The 20,798-nt window shown below is 43.4% G+C and overlaps 1 protein-coding gene across 1 annotated transcript in view; it reads left to right on the forward strand.

Annotated features, from left to right (window-relative positions):
• Window positions 1-37: 37 nt before the first annotated feature.
• LOC143277582 (uncharacterized) overlaps window positions 38-20,798 on the forward strand; it is a 75,436-nt gene continuing 54,675 nt past the window's right edge. Inside the window, exons 1-10 of the mRNA XM_076582461.1 lie at window positions 38-202; window positions 3,513-5,790; window positions 7,265-7,549; window positions 8,368-8,536; window positions 10,012-10,059; window positions 13,042-13,117; window positions 13,196-13,543; window positions 14,302-14,418; window positions 17,385-17,495; window positions 18,054-18,218. Coding sequence (XP_076438576.1) covers window positions 38-202; window positions 3,513-5,790; window positions 7,265-7,549; window positions 8,368-8,536; window positions 10,012-10,059; window positions 13,042-13,117; window positions 13,196-13,543; window positions 14,302-14,418; window positions 17,385-17,495; window positions 18,054-18,218 — 3,762 coding nt within the window. The remainder of the gene's footprint in view (window positions 203-3,512; window positions 5,791-7,264; window positions 7,550-8,367; window positions 8,537-10,011; window positions 10,060-13,041; window positions 13,118-13,195; window positions 13,544-14,301; window positions 14,419-17,384; window positions 17,496-18,053; window positions 18,219-20,798) is intronic.

Here is a 20,798-nt window from a genome sequence, read left to right on the forward strand (position 1 = left end):
GAAACCGCCATATTGAATGCGAGTGACACAGTGCATCATGGCGCGATTGCGGTTCCCTGGTCGGCCAGGGTGTAGGGCTGATAGAGTGGGAATTCCATTTTGTGCCGATGACGTGACTGAGTCCACGGACCCTACTTTACTATTTATCACCAGTCTCAAGAAAGGAAATCAGGAATTCAAGGAACTGTGCAGAGAATCAGAGGTAATTTCTTTGATTTTGCCCATGCGAACCAAAATGGCCGCCTCCGAGGAGGGCTTCTTCGCCAAAAAATTGAAATAATATTTGTTCTTGAATGGGTCTCTTTTATATGTATTGATTCTTTCATACACCATATACATACTTCGATCTATTCCAAGAACAATGCTAATAGTGTTACAAGTGTCTGTAGACGTCAGCTTACCTATTGAATGTTTATCAGAGCGATGTGTAAACGAACAAGTGACATCCGCTTGACGTAATTCAACCATGTCGTTGCGTGGAAGCGTGATTGGCATAAGTTTGCACATGACATTCATGATTCACTTCCATAGTTTAATTCATGATCGATTGTAGTTAATTGTTGTTGCAGATTTGTATGAATTGTGGGCCTGAATTGTAAATAATCTCACGAGGTGCACCCATACAAACAAAATAAACACACCAGGTTGCACATGTTAAACTGGTCATCAGTAATTACAATGGCATAGGCAGTTTTTAAGCCAACTAGCAGTTTGTGAAAGCCTTGGGCTTTCTGTCACAAAGTTAATTAGCAGCTTGGTATACATTACTAACCGCCATAGTTTATTGAACATGATACATAATGTTTGTACTTTCATTAGTACTTGTGCTTGCATTAGTACTTCTTCAGCTCTGGTCACAGCACATAGCCTATGCCAGCAAACTGTTCATAGGAATAGTCTTGTGAAAGTGTTTGGAAGTTCACTGACCAAGCCTTAAGTAAGACCTGACTTCTTTGCATTCCATTGATACAGAACTCTTGGATTTTTCATATCAATAACTTAAATCAATAGTGAAGTAAGATCAAATTCAAAAGGAACTGTTCAGAGTGCCTCAGACCTGCTTGAGCGAATTCTGATTAATGTGCAGTTACTGGATTTATAACAGCTTGTGATGAACTGGCTGAACTGTGTTATGCAAGCATGATGCGCTGGATATATATCAATTTTTAATAAGTTACTTTTGTTTCACTGGCATTTGGTAGCTCTGTATTTGCAAGTCAGCATTCATCACAAACCACTTAGAAATCAAAAGAAAGAGTTTTATAAATGTATATTATTTCATGGAAATCACACACATTTGTGTGTGCATGTGTGTGTGTGTGTGTGTGTGTGTGTGTGTGTGTGTGTGTGTGTGTGTGTGTGCTCCTATTTGGACTGTTTGTGTGTCTGGGAGGTGCCTTTGTGAAGATGATTCTTGCTTTCTCATTTATCTTCACTGATTGGTTTCAAGGGTAAAACTTAGTGAACTATGTTTATAAGCTCTGTCAGTCTGTGATAAAGTCCTTTAAAAAATTTTTTTTCTTCATATGTTTGTACCTCACCTGCCTTTCCTGTTTTTTTTCATTTGTTTTTTTAACATTTGTCAAACTTCTGATGGATTCTTCTGACTATTTGAGAAAAAGATACAATTTCCTGAATGAAGGTGACTCTCTCTCTCTCTCTCTCTCTCTCTCTCTGTGTGTGTGTGTGTGTGTGTGTGTGTGTGTGTGTGTGTGGTGAATTGTTGATTATTATGATTAATATGAAGCAGTGGGAACAGGGTTTCTGGTTGGGTACTCTGGGTGATCTTTTTGTGTGTAATTCAATTGTTCATTTATTTGTAACGGTTCAAGCCTGGCTTATCAGAAGTTTTGTCCCATTTAATTCTTATGTTAGTTCCATAAATTTTTAGAACATCACACTATTCTCAGGGACCTGCTAATTGAAAATGCAGCATGTCCTATCCATTTTCAGATGTCAGACATACATATCAAGACTCAATATTAGCTTCAAACAGAAGAATTTGGGAAGGGGTACATAAAAAGATATTCAGTCACCAGCCACTCCACATCTTAAAATCACAAAAAACAAAACAAAGGTGGCTCACACATGCTTTCAATCCACCCACCGCCACACCCACACTTACCCTCACACACACACAAATAAATAAAAATAAAATAAAGGTAATAATAACCACCACCACAACAAGAATAATGATGATAACGATGATGATAATTATTAGTATATAAATAGTGATAATGATAATAGCAATTAGTGATGACAACAATAACAACAATTCTACTACTACTACTGGTAATAATTATAATAAAAGCAAAAGTAAGAACAGTAGGAACAAATATATACAGCATCATGACAGAACTAGCAATGACAGCAATGAAACAGATTGTTATGATGCTGATGACAGACAGAAACAGGGAAAAAGCAAAAAGGTGGATAAAATTTCTACAGATACTAGTTATACCATAATCTGAATGCTGGTGGGGTGGGGTGGGGTGGGAGATTGGTTTTTATAGGATTTTCCTTGAAACAAGAACATATATTCACTGTCAAACTGAACAAGCCCTTCTGTATTTATGCATGAAATAAGTTACTCATGTTTTCACTGCTAATTTCTCCAACATGAATAAATCACTGTGTAGTTTATCAATATTACATACATAACAGTACTAATACTGTAATAGTAGATTCTTCCCTCCTCCCATCCACAAAGAATACAATAGGCATTGAAATGAATAACAACGTAACTTAATCAGTTAATGAAGTAGCCAGTAGTAAATAACGTAAATGATAGACTATCATAAATAAATTAACAATGAAATAGATTAAACCAAACAAAATAAAATAAGATTTAGAAATGACACAAAACATAGACTGAAGTCTATGATACGTCACTCTATACACTCAAGCACTCATATTCCAAAGGCATTTATAGTAGTTAAAAGAAATGAATACAGTAAAAACAACCGAGAGCTCTTGTTAAATACCAACAATTCAATAGTTGTTGCAATGGATAATCTATTTAAAGCCTCTTAAAAAAAACAAACAAGTGTTATATTATCCAGTCAATGAGTCATAAAAGCACGTAGTATCAATAACATTCATCCTTCTCTCTCTCTCTCTCTCTCTCTCTCTCTCTCTCTCTCTCTCTCTCTCTCTCTCACACACACACACACACACACAACAAAAACAAAAAACACACACGTATTTGGCAATATGTAAGACATTTCACAGCAGTCATGTGTGAATAGTGAGCGCTCTGCTCATCTGGCATTGTGCGAGACACTTCACTACAGTCATATCTGAGTAGCATGCACTTGAATTTATAAGTTGAAATCAATACATGATTTTTTTTCTTCGGTTAGGTTACTCATCTGGCATTTTGTGAGACCCTCACTGCAGTCATAACTGAATAGTGTGCACTTGAAATTGTTTCAGGAATTTTTGTTGTTGTTTAATTTCTCATCTGGCATTATGTGAGACACTTCACTGTGGTGATGTCTGAAATGTTCCAGGGAGGAGGCTTTCAAGGATTCACAGAGGAGGATGTTCGTCTCTCGGGCAAAAAGCTGCGTGCAGCAATCCGAGCTGAACACAAGCTTCAAGGATTCCACACCCCATCAGGCCGAGTCAGTGACGCAGACCAGCCCTCGTCATCCCATGGGTCCCAGCACAGGTCGTCAGGGCCCCACTCCACTCCCTCCTCCCATCAGAAAGCGCAAAGCGTGCATGGGATTTTCGGACCGGTCAGCGCTGGTGGGGAGACGCCCCCATTATCCAGGGAGGAAATTCTTCGAAAAGCTTTGGCAGCAAAAGAGCTGTTGGCCTCCTTGAAGGCCAAACATAAACATGCACTTCAGGGTCGTGTGGTACAGAACAAGGTCGGCCGTCCACGGAAACCATGGAAACCAGCGGGAAAGGCAGTGGAGAAGCCGTTGCCTTCCAGGTCTCATCCAGGAACCACGGCAGTAAATACCAACAATGAACAGAAGATGAAACTCTTGTCCAAGAAAGCGGAGCGGAAAAGTGCCAGTTACCAAACCCCCAAGATGAGACTGGCATCAACCAAACAGGCAGCTTCTGGGCAGCAGCTCGAGAAATCAACGAAAATCAGGTTGACCGACATCAAAGTCAGCCTGTTAGATGTGAAGAAGACAGCCAGTTCAGAAACAGAAGGCCAGGTGAGAGTGTCCAAAGACAGGTCCAAGAAGGTGGTCAAGCAGCTCCTTCAGAAAGCCAAACAGGCCGGCACTCGACCTCTGGCCAAGATCAAAGGTGCTGAACACAGACCAGGGTCTGAGGGTGCTTCTCAGAAAAGAAATGTCCACACGTTTGTGCTGCCGCAGTTTTCTCGTTCCCGGCGTGCCATAATACCCAACAAACGTTTCATTGAGGACGACCCCATCCCCTCAGCTGTGCTGATCAAGCGACCTCGAATAGAAGTTGCTTCCCCTTTTACGCCCGACACCCTGCCTTCAGAATGTAAAGGGGACAATGAGTCTTTGACAAGTTGTAGTAGTAGTAGCACCACGTCTGGTGCAAAAAAGGGTGTGAAGCTGAAGACACCAGAACAGTCCTCAGCGACAAGAAAAAAAGCTGTCAGATCATCTGTTGACGGTACTTCCACAGCTTCAACAGTTCCTGCTTCACCAAGTGCCCATAAAAGATCCCAGAAGTCCACACCTGTGGCTGGGTCCACATCCCAAAGTGCTGCGCCCTTTCGTTTGAAAAGTGGTAAAAAGTTGAAGGCAGTGCAATGTAGAAACACCACACCAGTTGGGACAGGCAAGAAGGCAGGGAGACGGTGCTCTTCTTCCAAGGAAGACGAAAGCCCTCAGTCCTTCAAATCAGAGCCATTGGACATGACATCGGCAAACAAATCATCCACCAGGACTGATGTGACTCCTAAGTCTGGTAAAACAGACGGGACTCCCAGAGTGAGCAGGACAGCAATATCTGAAGGTGACAGGACAGAAGTAGCTCAATCACCGAGGCTTTCCACAAGGGGGGATGTAACTCCCAGCAAAACAGAAGCATCCTCCTCCTCCTCCACAGTTGGCAGGGTGGAGGAGCAGAGAAGTTTGGATTCGGTGCCTTCTGCCGAACAGCTGTTACAGCTGGAGATGTCTCCAGTTGTGGCTGTCACCCCTCATAAAGTGAACCCTTCCGAACTCCCCCCAACCAGCTCTGATCCTCTGACTGCCACCACTTCCTTCAGAAAGGGGTTGCTGGAGCAGCCTCTGATTGTAGAAGGGAAACGGCAGCGTCTTCCCAGCCTGAAGTTGCGGCTGATCAATCGGCAGTCGGAGGAGTCTGCAGCAGCCTCCGAAAGCGAAGGCAGCGACCTGACAGTTGGGGGGGAGGAGATCAAGCAGAACGGATCCAAGAAGGAAAAGTTCACCCTCTTCCCCAAAGCTCCGGCCTCTGCTCCCAAGAAGTTCAACCGGGCTGGCCCGATGAAGCTCCAGCGTCGAGACAAGGATGGGAAAGAGTCCATCCTGATGAAGCGTAGCGGACAGATCATGCTGCGGAAAGCAAAGCTGCAGCTGAACCGCACAGCTCTGAACCGCTCAAAGGCAGCGCTGGCGCGGTCCCTAAAAGCCCAGCTCAAACGGGAGGCCAAGCAGAAGGGGAGGAAATCGGAGCCACAGCGTCACTCGCCGAGGCCTGGTGTTACGAGCCCCTTGTCCATCTCGGTGTTGGGTTTGAGTGGGGCTCATCCTTTTGAGTCTCCAAACAGTCAGCCGTCACCTCTTCTGGCAGGACTGTCCCCAGGCAGCCAGGGGGGGTTTGGTAAGCACTTTGATCTTTTTTATATTTTGTTTGATATGGACGTGCGCATGTGTGTGTATGTGAGTGTGTGTTGGAACAGGCCTCCTTTGTGTGCAAGGTGTGGAGTCCATGTGTGTGTGTGTGTGAGAGAGAGAGAGTGTGTGTGTGTGTTTGTGTGTGTTTGGGGAGGTGGCAGAGCAGTATAGGTGCAGATTGTGTGGGACAAGGAAGTACTTGTTTGTGTTTGCGTGAGGTTCAGAGAGAGAGTGAGTAGAGAGAGAGAGGAGGTGGTAATTTGAGCTCTTCAAAAGTTGTCGAAGTGTTTCTGTGAGGTTCAGAGAGAGAGTGAGTGGAGAGAGAGAGGAGGTGTAAATTGAGATCTTCAAAAATTGTCATCACTGTGTGTGTTTGTTTTAGGGAGTTGGGGGGTATGCCTCTATGAGCATGGATGTTGGAGCTTGGGTCAGGAAGAGATCATGAAATGTTGCAGGCTTAGAAGTTAGAATCTTCAGAATAATCATTTCCCTTTGTCCTGTCTCACTGCCCTGCTTCCCAGACCCACTCCCAAAGTTGAAACAGAAAAATGAAATAGTGGTGATGTACTCAAGAATGGGCGCTAGCTAGCGGGACAAAGGGGAGGTTACCTACTTCCGGGAGGTTATCGGCGGTAGTTGCTTTCGTTTTCTCCGCATAGGTGGATAGTAGTTTGCACAGGACAGGAATGTCAGACCCCTGCCGGAGTCTGCACTAGTTGGGTCACGGTAAGTATGTTATTTAAACATAATTTTAGATAGAAATTTTCCTTTGAACTGCAGTCTCACATGTCAACTTGTATAAAATGTTCATGATGTTTATTATCAAAGCAGATAAAAAGAGTTCTGCCATCACTTGGCATCAGTTTTTTTTTTTTTTTATTTATCTCTTATTTACCAGCATAATGATTGTAAACAGTAAAGTATGTAACAATGATTGTTGAGTAATGCTAAGTGATTTTTCATTGATTTTCAAGTATGTGAATTGTGATGGTGATTATCAACTATGTAACAATGATTGCAGAATACATAATAATGGTTATCAGAAATGTACATATAACTGGCAATGAAGTACATTGTAGTGATTATCCCTGCTGTATGGAAATTATGTGCTAGAAATTTCCGCTTTTTCTATATGCTTTCTTTTGTTTCTGCTACCCCCCACCCCCTCCTCCCTCTTTTTTTTTCCTTCATTTTTGTCTGTTCTTTTTTTTCTTCTTTTTTCTCAAGGCCTGACAAAGCGCGTTGGGTTATGCTGCAGGTCAGGCATCTGCTTGGCAGATGTGGTGTAGCGTATATGGATTTGTCCGAACGCAGTGACGCCTCCTTGAGCTACTGAAACTGAAACTGATTATCAAGTATGTGATGATTATCAGTGATTATCGATACAGAATAGTGATTATCAAGTATAGATATAATAGTAATGATCAAACACATAGCGTTAAAACCGTTTCGGATTGCAGCATCACCACCCCGCATTGTCTCGTCGCTGTCGCCCATCTCTCTCCCAAGCAAGAAGGAACCAGGGGAGGGCACTGGCGACAAGTCCAGGGAGTCGAGCAAGCCGGACTCCAGAGGACCCAGAATCAAGCATGTGTGTCGCCGTGCGGCTGTTGTGCTGCCCAAACCCCTGGCCACGTTCCCAGCACCCCCTGACCCTTCGGAGTCGCCTACCCTGAGCGCGCTTCCCTCCCCTGAGAAAGAGAAACTGCTTCAGAGCCATACCACCAACAGCGATGATGACAGAGGTAGGGGAGTTGTCTTCCTGTTGTTTTCATTGTCAGCGGTATTATTATTGTTGTACACCACCAAGAATCAGAAACGTGCTTGTGTGTGTGTGTGTGTTTGGGGGTGACGGGGAGTGGGAGGGGAGGTAATGACTGCATGAAGAATAAAAACGATTGTGGAACTTAGGTTTGGACAGGTCTGTTTGACCTCAAGAATTACTGCAACTTCTCACAATATTCAGGTGGGCTTTTCGAGGAATCTAACACAGTATAATGAAGAACATGTTCATGAAAACATGGCAGAGGATATATCCTCAGAGAAATGTGGCATTCTTCTTGTCTGTCTGCACGGTGCAGAACTTTTTTCATGTTGTGCTGGTGAGCATTACGCATCATGAGTCTGACAAAAAAATACAGGAAGTGAGGTTGCACAGAGCCCTCTCTAACTCCTTGATTGCTGATCATTGGTGAGACAGTTTGCTTTTTTTGTTTTTTTGTTTGTTAATGTATTGTGTTAGCGTATACATTGTGGGTTCGTTCTTTAGTTTAGTGTCTTTTCACTATCAGTGATATTAGACGATACATTGTGGATGTGTGTTAGTGCGTGTGTTGTGTGTGGGTGGGTGTATTTATACATTGTGTATATACATATATGTAAGTGTGTGTGTTGTGTGTGGGTGGGTGTATTTATACTTTGTGTGTACATAGTTTATCTACACTGGGCACATGTGAAAGAACTGTTTATCATGGCAGCAGATACAAGAGACATAACAGATGTGAAACGGAACCAGGTGACTCATACCACGATGAGTTTTATTTTATTTCATGTTTTTATTCAGACTCTTCTGAGGAGGAGAAGGTGAAGTACAAAAAGAAGAAGATAATCCCAAGCGCCAAGTTCAAGAGGCTGCAAGCAAAGTACGGTCGCCTTCGCGGGAGGCGCAAGAATCGCTGCAAAGAGTGCAGAGGCTGCCTCACGCCCAACTGTGGGAAATGCGTCTACTGCTTGTGAGTGATGGTTTTGAATTTTCTTTTTACTTGAGGAAAAAATAGTGTGTTCTGTGTTCATTGACTGAGGTTTGAAACAGGGTTTGTACATGTATGGAAGTCTAGAAAAGTCTTTGGAAAAACGTGTTTTGCACTTAAGGGTCTGGAAAAAGTCTTGGAGTTTTAATGAAACCCTTGACCAGTACAATCCAAGAAAGAGGTTAATAAATTATGATTTAAAAGAAAAAGAAAGAAAAAAAAGGAAGGATGCATTAACCGAGTGATTAAACCGTCGGACTTTCAATCTGAGAGTCCTGGGTTCGAATCTCGGTAACGGCGCCTGGTGGGTAAAGGGTGGAGATTGTCCCAATCTCCCAGGTCAACATATGTGCATGTGCCTGAGCCCCCTTTGTGTGTATACACAAGCAGAAGATCAAATACGCACGTTAAAGATCCTGTAATCCATGTCAGCGTCCGGTGGGTTATGGAAACAAGAACATACCCAGCATGCACACCCCTGAAAGTGGTGTATGGCTGCCTAAATGACAGGGTGAAAACAGTCATTCACATAAAAGCCCACTCATGTACATACGAGTGAATGTGGCAGTTGCAGCCCACGAAGAAGAAGAAGAAATTTTTGAATAAATAAAAAAAAAAAAAAATGATAGAAATTGAACGTTGATACCATGATAATATGCCTTTCTCTGTCATAATCGGTGTAGAAAATTCATTTTGGCTTTGTGTTTTGTTTTGTCACATCCATGGCAGTTTCAATTTCAGTAGCTCAAGGAGGCGTCACTGCGTTCGGACAAATCCATATACACTACACCACATCTGCCAAGCAGATGCCTGACCAGCAGCGTAACCCAGCGTGCTTAGGCCTTGAGGAAAAAAAAAAAAAAAAAAAAGTAAAAGAACTCTGGGAACTCTTGTTTAAACATTAAAAAAAAAAGAAGAAATTGTAAAAAAAAACCCACCAAAAAACACCTGCCTTTTTTTAAGTCCCTAAAGCCAGTAAAGGTCTTTGAAAAATACCCTTTTTGGAAAGGTTTTTTGATTTGGCTTTCTGTATTACTGACTAAAAAATTAGTTTGTCAGTGACAAAAAAGAGCATGAAAATGCTCTACTGGAGTTCAGAATTACAAGATGAATAAGTATTTTAAAACAAAACAAAACGACTCAATCGTGAAAGGATTTTTCCCTGACAGACATTGCAATTCTCATCTGTGTGCAAGGTCCAGAGACAGAAAGCTATGGCTGACTGCATGAGATTTTCATTGTTTCTTTTTGCATGCTCATTTCCCTTTATGTATTTTACATGTGTGTGTGTTTGAGTATTGTTCATTCGTTCTTTAGTTTAACGTCTTTTCACTGTAAGTGATATTAGACGATTGTTTGTGTATGTGTGTGTGTGTGTGTGTGAGAACTAAAATGATGGTGATTATTATGAAGAGGATGACTGTTTCAGTAATAATGAAATCTTTCTTTGATTTCAGAGATAGCAAGAAGTTTGGTGGGAAAAATACGCTGAAGAAAGCCTGCGTGTAAGTAAACCTTTTGTGGTAAAGTTTAGTGAAGGAAAGTTATTGTAAAAGTGTGTTCGAATATGAATGTGTAAGTGTTTTTAGGTGTGTATGCGATGTGACTCTCAGTGTGTTTGTGTGTGTGTGCGTGTTTCTGAATTTTCAAATGATACGTATAATGTGTACATTCGCATGTGTTCATATGTGTTCATATTTATGCAGTGAAGTTCAGCACACCCAATTTTTTATTCACTTGTTTTTAACCCTGTGCCCTCTGACAGAAAAATCCCAAGGAAACTTCTGATTCCTGTGCGAAGGGAAGTAACTTCTCACTGAACTGACACACACCTTAACAAAAAAAAAAAAAAAAAAAAAAAAAAAGAATGAAAAAATCATATAAAATAAGGTTAATTTATTTTGTTGCAAACCACAGCTCATGATGTGCAGAAAACTTCATAGTTTTACATGCAAGTAAATTGGGAACGCTTTGATTATGAAGAATGGAAAAGAAAAACGAAATTCCAACATGTTCCGGAAAAAGTCTCAAGCTGTGTGTGCATCAGAGATTAATATCATTGACTCTCACTGAGTGATCTGTTGTATGTGTTTGCTCGTTTTTCTGTGGGTTTTTTTGGCATTCTCTAAATATTCAGCTACAAATAAAGATACCTCATTATAACAGTTACCCATTATTGGAAGTATGTCATATCAATCATTCTCCGCCATTTTTGTCCCCCCAAAAATCATCAACTTTAAAAACGTTGTAGCTCAGAAACCGACCCACTTGCTTCACACTTCAGAATGACGGGAGCAATAGCCGAGAGGTTAAAGCGTTGGACTTTCAATCTGAGGGTCCTGGGTTCGAATCGGTGACACCGCCTGGTGGGTAAAGGGTGGAGATTTTTCCAATCTCCCAGGTCAACATGTGTGCAGACCTGCTAGTGCCTGAACCCTCTTCGTGTGTACACGCAAGCAAAAGATCAAATACGCACGTTAAAGATCCTGTAATCCATGTCAGTGTTCGGTGGGTTATGGAAACAAGTACATACCCAGCATGCACACCCCCGAAAGCGGAGTATGGTTGCCTGCATGGCAGGGTAAAAACGGTCATACATGTAAAAGCCCACTCGTGTATATACGAGTGAACGTGGGAGTTGCAGCCCACGAACGCAGAAGAAGAAGAAGACTTCAGATAGGGGCAGTCGAAGGAAGTATCAAATATACTCCCGCTCTAAGTACATTATGGGATTGCTAAAAGCGAAAGTAAAAGGTAAATGAACACTTGTTATAAGTGGGCCATATCCGGCGGTTCAGGGATTGATTAGGGCGCTTCTTGTGGGCCGTATTGAGCAGTTCAGGGAGTGATTGGAGCGCTTCCTGTGGGCCGTATTGGGTGGTTCAGGGGGCAGAGGATTAAGGTGATGGTGAAAGCGCATTTATCAGATCTTGTGAACAAGGAAAACAGCGCAGTTTTAGATTGAATGACATGCAGTAGCAGTGGAGTGATGGCCTAGAGGTAACGCGTCTGCCTTGGAAGCGAGAGAATCTGAGTGCGCTGGTTTGAATCACGGTTCAGCCGCTGATATTTTCTCCCCCTCCACTAGACCTTGAGTGGTAGTCTGGACGCTAGTCATTCGGATGAGACGATAAACCGAGGTCCTGTGTGCAGCATGCATTTAGCGCACGTAAAAGAACCCATGGCAACAAAAGGGTTGTTCCCGGCAAAATTCTGTAGAAAAATCCACTTCGATAGGAAAAACAAATAAAACTACACGCAGGAAAAAATACAAAAAAATGGGTGGCGCTGTCGTGTAGCGATGCGCTCTCCCTGGGGAGAGCAGCCCGAATTTCACACAGAGAAATCTGATGTGATAAAAAGAATTACAAATACAAATACCATGAGCACAGAATTGATGACATTGATTTTTGTTAGTCAGCTTTTGCTGAGTACACTTTCCTGTACCTGTGTGGTTGGTGTGGTGGTGTGCCTGTGGGGGCATGTATTCCTGCCATACCCCCTATCTCCATCTGCCCCTGCCAACCCCATCAGCTCCCTACCCAAACTGTATTATTTTTATCATCTGCTGTATGAACCCGTGCAATCTTGAGGAGTTTACATTACAGCTCCGGCAGGCATCTGTGCCATAATTACACAATAGCAAATACGTATGCAGACTGTGAGCAGACTATCTTATCTCTCATACACACATACTCACGTTTTGAGATAAAAATCACACACACACACATGCACATGATGCATGGCACACAACACACAGACACAGACAGACAGGTGCACTCACTCACGCACGCACACACACGCACGCACGCACACACACACACACACACACACACACGGTAGAAATCTGAAAATATAAATTAATACTGGACACCACACCACAAACCTGGAGGGCTTTTTCGATGATGTATGATACTATTAATTATTCATTCTCTCACTGTCTATCTGTCTCTCTTTCTTTTTTTCTTTTCCCCCTAAGTTTTTGAATTTTCTGTCTATCTCTCTCTGCCTCCCTCTCTCAAATATGTAAACATACACAAACATGCATATATACATACACACACATGCACACAATTATTCATAGTATCCATACACATGCTTATGTTGTATATATATATTTACTCCCCCTCCACTGGACCTTGAATAGTGGTCTAGACGCTAGTCATTCGGATTAGACGATAAACCGAGGTCCTGTATGCTGCATGCATATAGCGCACGTAAAAGAACCCACGGCAACAAAAGGGTTATCCCTGGCAAAATTCTGTAGAAAAATCCGCTTCGATAGGAGAACAAATAAAATCGAAGGCAGAAAAAAAAGAAAAAAAGAGAAAAAAAAGGCGCTGTCGGTGTAGCGACACGCTCTCCCTGGGGAGAGCAGCCCGAATTTCACACAGAGAAATCTGTTGTGCCAAAAAAAGAGTAATACAATAGTACAAATACAAATATGCACGCATATAATATACACTCCCCTCCTTCCTCCTGTGCAGCAACCGAAAGTGCGAGCGCCCCGTCTACTCCAAGCAGGCCACCGATGCCTTCATCCAGCCCAAGACCAGCAACAACAACAAAGGGGGAGGCGGTGGAGGGGGAGGAGGAGTTGGAGGAAGCGGAAACGGAGGGGGTGGAGGCGGAGGCGGGAAGGAAGGGGACGAAGTGGACTCGAACCAGGTGCGTCAGGGCCCGTCACGCACGGCCCGCCCCGCCGCCGGATTCTTCGCGTCCATGGGAGGCGACTCTCGCGGCGAGGACGCACAGGACGAAGGGGAGGGTGGGCCAGGGGAGAGAAGTCCGCCTCCATCGTTTCCTGGCACTGCTGCCTCAGGGCGGGAGCGGGCGATTAGGGCAGCGCCCCCTTCGTCGTCATCGAGGATGGGGGCTGATGGGGGCGTGGTCATGGATGAGGGGGGTTTGGAGATTATGTCGGCGGTTGGGGTGCAGCGTCACACCTTGACCCATCATGCCCGGCGGCTGTTGAAGCGGAAGGAGAAGGTTAGAGAAGTGAGGATGTGTGTTTTGGGGTTTTATTTTGTTTTATTTATTTATTCATTAAAAAAAAGAAGTCTGATGTCTTTTCAAATAATGATAAAAAATGAGATGGTGTGTGTGTGGTGTGTGTGTGTGTGTATGTGTCCCCCTTAGAAATGTGGGTGGTGTGTTTGTGGTGTTGGAGTGTTGTGTGTGTATGCTGTGTGTGTGTTGTTTGTGGGTAGGTGTATTGTGCGTGTGTGTGTGGGGATGTGTGCGATGTGTTTGTGTATTTTGTGTGGTTCTTTGTTTGTTCTTTGTGTTGTGTTTGTTCTTTATGTGTGTGTGTGTGTTCATTTGTTCTTTGTGTGTGTTTGTGTTGTGAAGGGTTCCTTATATTTATTGTTTGTTTGATGAAATCCTTGATTTTCTTTTGTATGTGGTGTGTGTGTGTGTGCATGTAATTAAGGGTGTGTTTTTTGTCCATGAAAGTGCACATTCAAAAAATGAATTATGCAACAGCTTTTTTTTTCTCTCTTTGTTTATTTGGATTCCTGTTGTTTGTTTATTGTACTGTTAAGGAAATAAAATTTTCTTCTTTCATTTGTCATCATGTGACATTAGCAGTTTTTAGGCTGTTCATTTTTTGTTTGTTTTATAGGGTTCCTCTTTTTTATTCATTGTATGTTTAATGAAAATCTTTCATTTCTTTGTGTGTGTGTGTGCGTACGTGCGTATGTGTGCTTTTCTTGGTGTGATGGCTGCTGTGGACGCACCGGCAGTCGGGGTTGCGGGTTCGTTTACCGGTGGTGGTTCCAGAGCCGCAGCCGATGGTGATCACGTCGGCGCTGTGGTCCTTGCCCCCCAACACCCGCAGTATCGTGCATACGGAGCTCAAGGTGGGTGTGGGGTGACGGGGGGGGGGTTGGGGTAGGGATGGGAGGTTGTGGGTGACAGGCGCAATAGCCAAGTGGTTAAAGCGTTGGACTGTCAATCTGAGGGTCCCTGGTTCGAATCACGGTGATGGCGCCTGGTGGGTAAAGGGTGGAGATTTTTACGATCTCCCAGGTCAACATATGTGCAGACCAGTTAGTGCCTGAACCCCCTTCGTGTGTATATCCAAGCAGAAGATCAAATACGCACGTTAAAGATCCTGTAATCCATGTCAGTGTTCGGTGGGTTATGGAAACAAGAACATACCCAGCATGCACACCCCCGAAAACGGAGTATGGCTGCCTACATGGCGGGGTAAAAAACGGTCATACACGTGAAAGCCCACTCGCGTGCATACGAGTGAACGCAGAAGAAGAAGAAGGAGGTTATGGGTGCTGTTGTATCGTGTTGTGTGTGTGTGCGTGTTGTGTGTGTTGTGTTTTGTTTGCGGGTGTGAGTATGTTATGTGTTTTGTGTGTGTGTGTGTGTGTGCGCGAGTTGTGTTTTGTGTTCATGTTGTTATTGTTGCTGTTGTCGTAATCATTATCAATATCATCATTATTTTTGTTGTTGTGATTATTAATATTATTATAATCATTATCAGTATCATATTCATCATTATTATCATTATTGTTGGTGTTGTGGTGGACAGGAGAGAATTGTTCTGGAGGTTTCCTTGAGTCACGGGTTTTATTATTATTATTATCAGTAGTAGTAGTATCTTAATATTAATGATAATAATGATGATGGTGCTGATGATATTATTAGTATTAAAATTACTATCAATATCATCATCATCAATATTATTATTGTTGTTGTTGTGCGAGAGATTTGACCTGGAGGTCGCATAGAGTCAGGGGTATTATTATTTCTTATTAGTGTTGTCATAATGATAGTGATGATGATAGTAGTATTTTAATCACTGTCAGTATCATCATCATCAGTGTTTTTATCATCATTATTGGTGTTGGTGGACAGATGAGATTTGACCCGGAGGTAGCCTAAAGTCAGGGGTGTTATTACTATCATCATTAATAAAATAATAATAATGACAATGACATTAATGATGATGATGATATTAGTGTTATGATCATTATCAATATCATCATGTTATCATTGTTGTTATGGTGGACAGGGGAGTTTTGACCTAAGGTTGCCTGGAGTCAGGGGGTATACATTTAGTTTTTTTTTTCTGTTGTCATTAATGTTGATAATGATAATAATAATAAGAAGAAGAAGGGTCAGGCGATTATCATTATTGTCAATAATAACAATACTAATGATAAGGATGATAATAAAATTAATAACATTGATGATAGAAATAATTATTATCACTTGTTTAGAAATTTAGAAAAAAAAAGATAGTGATAATAGTGATGAAGATTATATTATCATTTGTGTTAGGATCATTATCAATATCATCGTCGTCATTATTATTGTTGTTGTTGTTGTCATTTGTGTTAGGATCATTATCAATATCGTCGTCATTATTGTTGTTGTTTTTTTTGTTGTGGTGGTAGTGGTGGACAGGAGAGTTTTGACCTGAAGGTAGGGGTGTTATTACTATCATCATTATTAGAATAATAACAGTAATGATAATGACAATAATGATGATTGAAATATTACTATTAAATTCATTGTCAATATCATCATCGTCATCATCATTATCATTATTATTGTTGTTGTGATGGACAGGGGAGATTTGACCAAGAGATCGCCTGGTGTCAGGGGTATACATTTATTATTATCTTTATTGTCATTGATAATAATAATAAGAAGAAGAGTCATGGGGATTGTTGTTATTATCAATAATAATACTAATGATAATCAGAGTGTCAGCGAATCGATTGCGATCACGCCTTAATTTTAGCGAAATCGCCCACTCGAGCTACATAATTATGTGACCTGGTTGGAGACATAATTTGACAAAAAACAAGAACGCCAGAGAATCGACAGACAGAAATACGAAAAAAAATTAGCCGTATGGGGAGCACAGGAACAGGAGTCATGATGGCTGCCGGAAAAAGAGGGCGCTAGCCAGTGGGACAAAAGGGAGGTTACCTACTTCCGGGAGGTTATCAGCCGTAGTTGCTTTCATTTTCTCCGCATAGGTGGATAGTAGTTTGCACAGGACAGGAATGTCAGACCCCTGCCGGAGTCTGCACTAGTTGGGTCACGGTTAGTATATTATTTAAACGTAATTTTAGATAGAAAATTTCCTATTAATAACATTGATGATAATAGTAATGACGATGATGAAGACAATCATTATCAAAATCATCATCATTATTATCATTATTTTTGTTGTTGGACAGGAGAGTTTTGACCTGGGGGTAATCTAAAGTCAGGGGTAGTAATATTATTATTGTCATTAGTATTGGTAATGATAATAAAAAATAATGATGATGATATTATTATTATAATATTATTATTCTAATCATTATCAGTACCATCGTCATCATCATCATCATCGTTGTTGTATTGGACAGGAGAATTTTGACCTGTCGGTAACCTAAAGTCAGGGGTTGTAATATTATTACAACCATTAGTAATGATAATGATGATAAAGATAATGATGATGATATTATTATTACACACAGACAGAAAATACAAAAAAAAACTTAGCCGTATGAAGAGCACAGGAACAGGAGTCAAGATGGCTGCCGGAAAAAGAGGGCGCTAGTCAGGGGGGCAAAGGGGAGGTTACCTACTTCGGGAGGTTATCGGCTGTAGCTACTTTAATTTTCTCCGCATAGGCGGGTAGTAGTTTGCACAGGACAGGAATGTCAGACCCCTGCCGGAGTCTGTACAAGTGGGTCACGGTAAGTATGTTACTTAAACGTAATTTTAGGAAGAAAATTTCCTATTTTATTCTAATCATTATCAATATCATCATCATCATTATCATCATTGTTGTTGTCGTGTTGGCCAGGAGAGTTTTGACCTGGAGGTGGCGTGGAGTCGGGGGTTGGCGCTGACCATGGCCGGCCCCACCTGTGTGCGCAATGTCTGCTTCCTCTGTGGCTCCGCTGGCAGAGAGAAGGTATTGTGTGTGGGTGAAGGGTGGGGGATTGGGGGGTTGCAGGGGATGGGGGGTGTGTGTGTGGTGGGGTGTGGGTGTAATCGGGTGTGTGAAGGTGTGTGTATGTGGGACCTGGAGGATTAGGGTGGAGGGATGAGAGCCTTCGGGGTTAATGCCCCTGAAATGGCGCAAGCAAATGGGCAAGAAGAGTTCTTCAACAGAATCAAGTTTTTGTCACCACCTCCGTGCCCCCCACCCGTAAAAAAATAACAAAGAAAACAAAAAAAGTTCTTTTCTTTTGCTAGTCAGGGATACAGAGGGGAGGTAACCTACTTCAGGAGGTTATCGGCTGTAGCTACTTTTGTTTTCTCCGCATAGGCGGGTAGTAGTTTGCACAAGAAAACAAAAACAACAAAAAACAACCCGAAAACACAACAAAAAAACCCCAATCAGAGCTGCAGCATTTGAAAAGCAAAAACAAAAAAACCACAACAAGACCCCCCCCCCCCCCCAAAAAAAAACAAAAAAGAAAAAAAAAGCTTCAAAAAACAACCAATCAATTCTCTTTGTCTCATGCAGCTGCTGTACTGCAACATTTGCTGCGAGCCTTTCCACTGGTTCTGCGTGGAGGCAGAGGACCGGCCGCTGGAGGGCTGCCCTGTGGACAGTTGGTGCTGCCGCCGCTGCCAGTTCTGCCACGTCTGTGGGCTGCAGACCGGTCTGCTGCAGTGCGACCGCTGTCAGGTGAGGGTTGGTGTTGTCGGCGTCGTCATCGTCTGTGGTGGTACGGGTGGTGTCATCGCTGTCGTTTGTGGTGGTAGGAGTGGTGGGAGTGGTGTTGTCGCTGTCGTTTGTGCTGGTAGGGGTGGTTACATCGTCGTTGTTTGTGCTGGTAGGGGTGGTGTCATCGCTGTCGTTTGTGGTGGTGGGGGTTGGTGTTGTCTCTGACGTTTGTGGTGGTAGGGGTGGTTGGGTGTTGTGTCATCGTCATCGTTTGTGGTGGTAGGGGTGGTGTCGTTGTTGTCATTTGTTGTGGTTTGGGTGGTGGGTGGTGGTGTCATCGCTGTCGTTTGTGGTGGTAGGAGTGGTGGGAGTGGTGTCATTGCTGTCGTTTGGGGTGGTGGAGTGGTGGTGTCATCGTTGTCGTTTGTGGTGGTTTGGGGGGTTGTGTCATCGTCGTCGTTTGTGGTGGTATGGATGGTGTCACCGTTGTCATTTGTGGTGGTTTGGGGGGTTGTGTCATCGTCGTCGTTTGTGGTGGTAGGGGTGGTGGGGGGTGGTGTCGTTGCTGTCGTTTGTGGTGGTAGGGGTGGTGTTGTCGCTGTCATTTGTGGTGGTGGGGGTGGTGTTGTCACTGTCGTTTGTGGTGGTGGGGGTGGTGTCATTGTCGCTGTCATTTGTGGTGGTAGGGGTGGTGGGGGGTTGTGTCATTGTCATCGTTTGTGGTGGTGGGTGATGTCATCGTCGTCATTTGTTGTGTTAGGGGTGGTGGGGGTGGTGTCATGTCGTTTGTGGTGGTGAGGGTGGTGTCATCGTCACTGTCATTTGTGGTGGTAGGGGTGGTGGGGGGTTATGTCATTGTCATCGTTTGTGGTGGTGGGGGGTGATGTTATCATCGTCGTTTGTTGTGGTAGGGGTGGTGGGAGTGGTGTCATCATTGTCGTTTGTGGTGGTAGAGGTGGTGGTGGGGGGTGGGTGGGGGTCGTCGCTGTCGTTGGGGTTGGTGTTGTCGTTGTCATTTGTGGTGGTTTGGGTGATGAATGGTGGTGTCATCGTCGTTGTTTGTGGTGTGGGTGGTAGTGGTAGTGGTAGTGATGTTTCTGGTGGGGGTGGTGTTAGTGATGGGAGTGGTGGTGGTGGTGGTAGTCATTGTGTTGATGGTGTTTGGGTTGGTGGTAGTGATAGTAGTAGTGATGGTGGGGATGGTGGTACTGGTGTCGGTGTTAATGATGAGAATGGTGGTGATGGTGGTGGTGGTAGTGGTTGCGGTGGTGGTGTTAGTGATGGTGATGGTGGTAGTGGTTGCGGTGGTGGTGTTAGTGATGGTGATGGTTGGGGTAGTTGTGGTAGTGATGGTGGTAATAGTGATGGTGGTGGTGGTGGTTGTGGTAGTTATTGTGGTGGTGGTGGTGGTAGTGATGGTGATGATGGTGGTAGTGATGGTGGTGGTGGTAGTGATGGTGATGATGATGGTAGTGATGGTGGTGGTGGTAGTGATGGTAGTAGTGGTAGTGATGGTGATGATGATGGTAGTAATGGTGGTGGTGGTGGTGGTGGTTGTTATGATGGTGGTGTTAGTGATGGTAGTAGTGGTAGTGATGGTGATGACGATAGTAGTGATGATGGTGGTGGTAGTGATGGTAATTATGATGGTGGGTGTGGTGGTGGTGTGTGGGCCCGCACCTGAGCATGCACGCAGGCATTGCAATGTGGCAGAGCGCTCTTCTCTTGGTTTGTCTTTTGTCGTCTTTTTTCTTATTTTTTTTCTACCAAATTAATTCTATGTTGTTCTTGTGTTACAGACCTTTTTGCAAGCATCGGGCCCCTCTTTTCTTTCCTTCCTTCCTTTTTTTTTTTTCTTTTTTGAGGTAGACGTCTGAATTCGTCGTCTTCTTCGTTCATGGGCTGCAACCCCCATGTTCACTCGAATGTACATGAGTGGGCTTTTAGGTGTATGAGGGTTTTTACCCTTTACCACCACACCCACCATCGTATGTGGAGTGATGGCCTAGAGGTAACGCGTCCGCCTAGGAAACGAGAGAACCTGAGCGCGCTGGTTTGATTCACGGCTCAGCTGCCAATATTTTCTCCCCATCCACTAGACCTTGAGTGGTGGTCTGGACGCTAGTCATTTGGATGAGACGATAAACCGAGGTCCCCTGTGCAGCATGCACTTAGCGCATGTAAAAGAACCCACGGCAACAAAAGGATTGTTCTTGGCAAAATTCTGTAGAAAAATCCACTTCGATAGGAAAAGCAAATAATAAAACCGCACGCAGGAAAAAAAAAAAAGAAAAAAGGGTGGCGCTGTAGTGTAGCGACGTGCTCTCCCTGGGGAGAGCAGCCCGAATTTCACACAGAGAAATCTGTTGTGATAAAAAGAAATACAGATACAACAAATATACAAATACCTCCATTTCTGGGGATGGCATCTGGATGACCGTGACATGTGTTTGGGTGTGGTGTCCAGGACGTGTACCGTGTGACTGTTTTTACCCTGCCGTATAGGCAGCCATAGTCCGTTTTCGGGGGTGGTGTCTGAGCGACTGTCACTGTCATGTTTTGGTGGTGTCAAGGACACATGTTTTTTGACTGTTTTTACCC

The sequence above is a fragment of the Babylonia areolata genome, chromosome 34 (assembly GCF_041734735.1).
Source record: "Babylonia areolata isolate BAREFJ2019XMU chromosome 34, ASM4173473v1, whole genome shotgun sequence".
NCBI classification, from domain to species: Eukaryota; Metazoa; Mollusca; class Gastropoda; order Neogastropoda; family Buccinidae; genus Babylonia; species Babylonia areolata.